The 7041-nt window shown below is 40.1% G+C and overlaps 1 protein-coding gene across 1 annotated transcript; it reads right to left on the reverse strand.

Annotated features, from left to right (window-relative positions):
• Window positions 1-4960: 4960 nt before the first annotated feature.
• On the reverse strand, window positions 4961-5890 carry LOC147602565 (uncharacterized). The gene has a single exon (XM_086797882.1). The coding sequence runs from the start codon at window positions 5813-5815 to the stop codon at window positions 5234-5236; it is 582 nt and encodes a 193-aa protein (XP_086654008.1). The 5' UTR covers window positions 5816-5890; the 3' UTR covers window positions 4961-5233.
• Between the last annotated feature and the right edge of the window lie 1151 nt (window positions 5891-7041).

The raw sequence follows: 7041 nt of genomic DNA on the forward strand, positions 1-7041 counted from the left end.
CAAAAAGATGAGTGAAGATGCAAAGCCTTGACCTTAAGAGAAGTGCTTTTAGTCTAAAGTAAGAGTATGTGTCCTTTAGAAACCTGATATTATCGGTCTAACTAAAGGATAAGCTTGGAAATTGAGGAACCAAAGCATTGAATAAGTTGATCCTTGGAGACCCTATGGCTTAAGAAAAGGACAGTTTCAACTGTTTTCTCAAAGGAGTGTGAAGGTTTGAAACAAGATTATTGAATCGAGATGCATTCGAGGATTCAAGGGAGAACCACGACTCTCTCATCGAAACTTGCAATGACTTACCCTGTTTCACAATGCATGTGCAATGCATGGTTTCTTGATCATGTTTGATATTTATTTAGATAGTGTTTGTAATATACTTAGTGGAATTATTTATATACTTAGTGAAACTTGCGATGACTTACGTAATGCATGGTTGCTTGATCATGTTTGATATTTATTTAGATATTGTTTGTATTATACTGAGTGGAATTACTTATATACTTAGTCGAACTTGTGAAGATACCTCACAAGCTTATATGATGTTGGGCAGATGATGTCATCCGCGAGCGAGTGGAGAGTCCTGTCTCTCGCAAAGGCAATCGTCCTAAACCTTCATCCATCTCAGCGGATGTGGGTGTGCTCCTACCATGTTTGGTGTGAGGACAAAGGTGGCTCCAGTGGGATGGACCTATGCGTCTAGTGCAAATATAACCTGGAGTGCTCATGCCTTGGGAAGGATATGGCCATCAGAAGCGGCTTCTGTTGATCTGAGATGCGAGACTTGTGGGCTCCTCATCAGATGGTAGCACAAGTTGGAGTGGTTGGGCTCAGTGGTGCATATCTTCCTTCTTCGAGAAGCTAAGGCATGGTGCGACGAGATAATTGTGATACTACTTTTATTTATTGGATAATATTTAGAGTTATAGTATGATTTTCAATATATATGTTTTTCAATAACTTTTAATGTATAAAGCTTAAAGTTTAAATGTCAAAATAAATGTTTTCCATGGAGTGTGTGTGTGAACTGTCTTTTCATTGCTTCAGTTGGATGTGTGAGTTTTCACCTGCTCCATATGCCCAGTGTGGTGGTAGGGCCGTAGGCTAGACCTAGGGGATTGGATAAGGTCTAGGTTGTGCCTATAGATCTTATAAACAAGGCCCTAAGAAATAGGAGTTCTCAAATGATGAGTTCGAAGGGATTAATGGCAAATGAAGCACAAGCTAATTGGTGTGCTATGAGAAGTGTTTTCAATAGTGGACCATATGAGGTGATGAAGGGTAGAGATAGATCTTGATTGTTTCAATGGGAGCAATCTTCATCAACATGCAAGGAGATATATACCTCAACATAATTAAGAGGAGTTCAAGCTTAGGTGTAATTGTTGAAAGCAAGCTAATTCCTAGGAAAATAGAGCTAAAAGGTCTAGAGACTTGGTTGAAAAAAGGGCAATGATCATAAGTTCAAGAAGTCCAATGGTACAAACGTGGATCGTGTGATGACATTTTAGAATGCCACATTGGGGAGAATATATGATCATGATGAGATATGAACTTGGTCTTTTTTTTTAATCTTAGGGATTGTAAGGATTTTAAATGAGTCTCATCTTAGTTGAGTCTATCCATGATGGCAGCTAGCTTGTGTGTAATGATGGGGTCATGTATGTGACTTTATACAAAAGCAACCTCATCACTTTAAAGTGCAATATTAAGTGTATGCACATTGGAAGTGGGCCATAGCCTTAATTGTGCATCCTACGTTAAGGATATGGAAGTAGGCCATCTTTCAAAATTTTGGTCAATTGAAGGGTGTTTACTAATTGTATCTGTGTGTCACCATATATATGCAAGAGCAATTAGGAAAAGAGGTCTAGACCCCCAAAGGAGCCAATACAAGCAAATAAATCTCATCAACCAAAGTACAAGTATGCAAGTCAAGCAATTGGAAGAAAACAATCTTTCAAAAGAGTCACCCTAAATTGAAGTCAAATTACCTATTTGAAGAAGGTTCATAAGGCAACATTATTTACAAAGTCAATGCAAACAAGGTGAGATGCCATATATATTGAAGATCAAAGGTCCAGGTGTAACACACTAATTGATAAGAAGGATAAGGTTTGCACGATGCTACTTTGGAAGAATGAACATACCAACAAGGATGAGGAGACATAGTTGTGTATTTTGTGGTGACAATGTTGATCACATGGCACCATCTCCTATTCTTGAGGATGTGCTACCCAAGGTTCCATTTGAATCACAGAGAGTATCATTGGACCTTGGCAAGGTAGACAAACTAGAGTGGGGTGGATTTGTGCTTAATAAAACACAAGATGGATGTCAACGCAAGGAGTTGGACTACATGTGTTAAAAACGCAGAAGTAGACAAAAGATGCCCATGCATGGTGGACAATTGGTGCAATGGAAAGGAGTGGTGAGGAAAAACATGCATACAAAGATGGATCATCAATGGACATTGCATGCACTTGTGAAATAAATTAGGTTGTGTATCTAGAACACATTTTGTGATAAGTATGAGTCTAGAGTTTATCACTGCCTCTAGTCTAAGTGTCTCTTCAATTTTTGCATCTTTGGGAGTGGTTATTTTTTCAAGTTGTGTAATTATGATATTTCTTTGGGAAACTATTAAAAGCCATTTGCAAATTTAAGGCGGACATTTTTGGGCTACCAATTTATGCTCTATACTTGACGCCAGGACTCCCAATCCGTGTACCTTGTTTCCATGAAGGTACACAAAACAAAATTGTACCCTCACAATAGTGCTAAATCCCTTCTCACTTCCACTCTAAACTTGAATCTCTCTTATTTTAGCCTTCACGCTCACTTCTCTCTCTCTCTCTCTCTCTCTCTCTCTCTCCCCTCTTCTACTCTTCCCCTTTGAAAGACCATGCCATTCTCTCTTCCCCTTTGAAAGACCATGACAAAATAGCAATCACTAGAAATTGCTTTCTATATATATATATACCTAGATGAATCCAAGAACGATGTTATATACTCATGGTAGTCAACCCACAAGACTATATAACTATCAGCTCCATTATGCATAGTATGGACTAGATACTACGACATCCCCACTAGCGTCACAGTGCATAATAGTGGGTGTAGAACTCTATATCAAGATATGCTCTCTCTCACTCTCTCTCTCTCTCTCTCTCTCTCACACACACACACACACACACAAGAGCATATATTCACACAAAGCCCTTCGAGCTGAGTTTCTATCAAACCTCCAAAGATGCAAGGCAGACTCAGCCATAATGAAGCCTAGCACTAAGGGAAGTCTCATTTGTGTGATTTCAAGTCCACCCCTCACTAAAAAAACTCAAAACACTAGCCGATAGTAACTCTTGTAAAAATAGCACATAGAAATCCCAATTCCCACTCTAAGTCTTCATTAAATTTACAAAACAATGATAAAGTCACACCCACCAGCCTATTCATTATTTATGCTTAACCCACTACATAAACACTTCAAAAGTTGGACCCGAAACCTAGAGGTCAGCAATGAAGAAGAAAGCCAAGAGAAAGTGGAACGCTTACTCATCTTAATAAGTAAAGTTTAAACTATTAGTTCAGGAAAGTGGGACACTTACTCATCTTAATAAGTTTAAACTATTACTTAAGGAAATTAGTGCACCTACTTATAATTGCTCCATAGTTAAGCAACCACACAACCATACTTAAACAACCATACATACACTGAAATTAGTGCACCTACTTATAATTGCTCCATAGTTAAGTAACCACACAACCATACTTAAACAACCATACATACACTGAAATTGCATAGATAAGCAACATCTGTAAATGAATAGCCATGGTAAAGATATAAAAAGGAAACTGAAGTGGCCCATCCGCATGTATGGTATTATTGTTACGATGTGCTACTTGGCTTTATATTTCTCCAATTGCGGGCAATATAAAGCAGCAAATAAAACATTGTCGTTGCTACATGATTACTTCACCACCTTAACAAAAACCAAAGAGCAATCTTGACTCCATGAGAGTCTTACTCACAAAGCTTCAAATCATGAACACCATCATGCACAGCATAGACGCCCAAGTATAACTACAGGTTCAAGATTTGTCAATGGAAAGTTAAGAAAATTCCCCAAACTTAAAGTTACTAAATATAAGATGCTCGGAAAGCTACACTGAGATAATAGAAGTAGGTCCACTAAACATATTACAAGTACAAAGTGCATCAAACTGAAAGCTTCCAACTTTACTCACTATGTGAAGTTCCAAGTGCATGCAACCCACTTTCAACTCTGCAAGTAGAACTAAAACATAAACAAGGTGTAATAAAGCGCACCCTTCTGCAATTGTCTTATACACAGCACCACAAAGCAAACTATAAATTCAGCTACTCACCACTGTGCACAGAAGTGAAACCGAATTCTCACGAGTTTTTTTTTTGGGTTTAAGAAAGCCTCAAAGTCAGCCAGCTGATCTATAGTTAAAGACAAGATCAATAGATTAAAGTGCAAGAGCATTGATTCATATGAACTCCAAAAACTCACCATAAGGGCTTCTTACTTGGGATCTAGCTCCACAGCAAGGAGCAGAATCAGAACATTACAAACTACAAAGCTGGCCCAGTAAAAACAGAAAGCATGTAAACCATAATCACAAATCTACCCTAACAGACATTACATGTAGGTTAAGTTGTAATGCGCACAAACACATCACATAGAGCAAGGCTGCAAAGCTACCCTGGAAGACAGCATATTGGTGATGATGCTATGGCTGCTTAGCTACCCTGATAGTTTAGCACATTATGGAGAGCAACTGTGGATACCAAGCCACCCTAGTAGACAGCATATGGATGCAATCCTACCCTAATAAACAGGACATTCATGTTAAATGGCTATGACTGCACACTACCCTAGTTGACAGCATATGGATGCAATCCTACCCAGATAAACAGGACATTCATGTTAAATGGCTATAACTGCACACCTATATTAATAAAGCGCACATACATGTTAAGATGCTATGGCTGCAGAGCTACTCCACATGTAGGCTAAGATGCTATGGCCACAGATAAATTCCATACGGCTAAAAACAGGAGGTGTCAGCATAGCGGAGAGGCGAAAACATGTTCTAAGGTTGAAGTTCTGATAAGGGCTACATCTATAAGAACCAGAAATCATGTCTGCATATCGTACTTACAAATGGAGCTAGAATCCAATGCCAATTCTTCAGGATGGCGGCATCACTTCTTCACAACAGCGGCTTCCTTAGTACCATTGCGGTGCAGGATGTTGCTCAGCTGAGGCTGCTGCTGCTTCTTTTTGTCATCGGGGATGATGCTACCAAGGCCAAGGGCAACTCCACCGTTGCGAACGGCCGCCGCAGCAGGACCAGGCCTACCATCATCGTGGCTATCACCATCATCCCGCTTCTTCACGAGGGGCTGGAAATGGTTGCCATAGATGTACTCAGGGGAGTACCCTTCCTCATCATCGAACATGAGGAGATGGCCATGCCATTCCCAGATACGGTAGCCAGAGTCCTTATCTTCATGGTACGCGACGCAGATCTGATGGTCGCCGATGGATATGGCCTTGCCAGAGTTAGGCTTGAGGGACTCCCACTCCCCTGCGGCGACCTTCTGCACTACCTCGGCCTCCAGGGCAGCCTCCTCGCGTGCGATTTTGCCCTTCCCACGCACATCTGTGGGTACGGGAAGGTCCAGGTTGAGGCCGCTCAGAGTGCTGAGAGGGTTGAGCCCATTGAGGCCGTTAAGAAACGGCGTGCGCGAGTCCAGGTTTCGCAAGAAGCTGTAAGGATCCATAGCCAAAACCCTAGCTAATGCTGACTCGCAGAGGTTAAACCCTTATGTTCATTTTTAAAAGAAAAATGCTTAACCCTCCTAACCCTACAAATAAAAATCTCGCATTACAAAAAAAAATTTTGCTTAACCCTACTTCATTTTCTTTACATTTTTTTTTTTGAGTTGGATAGAAATTTGAAAGAACCACTCAACACATGCCATCGCTTGTTGTTTGCAGAACGACGACTCGAACCCATCACTTGTACTACTAGAAGTAGCACCCTTCGCTCCACTTAGATCTCACACATGTTCTAAAAGCTTTCCTATGTTGTATTGTATATCTGATGAACGTTTATTTTCCTCCTCCCACTCTTCCACAATCTGCTAAACACGAATGTACAGTTCATGACCTTTGACTATTGGTGTTTGTCCATAAGGAGAAGAGCTTATCGATGTACGAACGTCAAAAACATGATGAAGTGTAACCAAGTATGGTAGTAGCTTTCCCATGAGAACATTTTCTTCATCATCCACATTAAATGGAGGAGGAAAGATCCAACTAGATGCAGGGTTAACACATCCCTTTAATGGTGCATCATCAACAAGTAGCATTCTTCTTGCATCACAACCAAAGATCTTTGATGCATAAGCTAATGGTTCAAAAAATGCTTCCGCACACCTGGATTATCTGGAGGGACGACATATTTTTGTTATCGCACATGTTTGGAATTGACCTTGTCCCCAAACTATAAAGAATGGAAGCTTCCCACCTATCTCTTTTTCCAAAACCTTTATGATATCTACCACAGAATTATCATTTGCAGCAGGCTGAACATATTCCGACATTGAAGCTATCCAGTAATGTCTTTAAGAATTCCAAACATCCTGATTGTAGAACAAGATACTCATGGTCACACTTCAAGCTCCGTAGTTTTTTGGACTTCTACTAACAATGCCTCACAAGTAATCCACACAAGTTAAATATAATTATTAGCATTGGCCAATTAGTAGAACATGTGTCCAGTTCAACATGCACTACGCTTACCAACAAATCATCTGAGGGTGTTTTCATCACTTGTTTCTCTTCTGACTCTCCACACGTTCTAAACACCGTATCATCTTCTATTTCCATTGGCATATTGACCATGGCATCCCCTATCCTCTCCATCAGCTGACTTTCATTTCTATGCAACTTTGTGTCATTGATTTCCAATGGCAAATTGACTAGCACATGATCATTAGACACA

The sequence above is a fragment of the Cibotium barometz genome, unplaced genomic scaffold, assembly GCF_041138505.1.
Source record: "Cibotium barometz isolate CiBa-2024 unplaced genomic scaffold, ASM4113850v1 ctg477, whole genome shotgun sequence".
In the NCBI taxonomy this organism is placed as follows: domain Eukaryota; kingdom Viridiplantae; phylum Streptophyta; class Polypodiopsida; order Cyatheales; family Cibotiaceae; genus Cibotium; species Cibotium barometz.

Excerpts from the sequence above, each read along its gene's own strand:
- LOC147602565 (XM_086797882.1), bottom strand. The coding sequence starts at position 5,815 with ATGGATCCTTACAGCTTCTTGCGAAACCTGGACTCGCGCACGCCGTTT.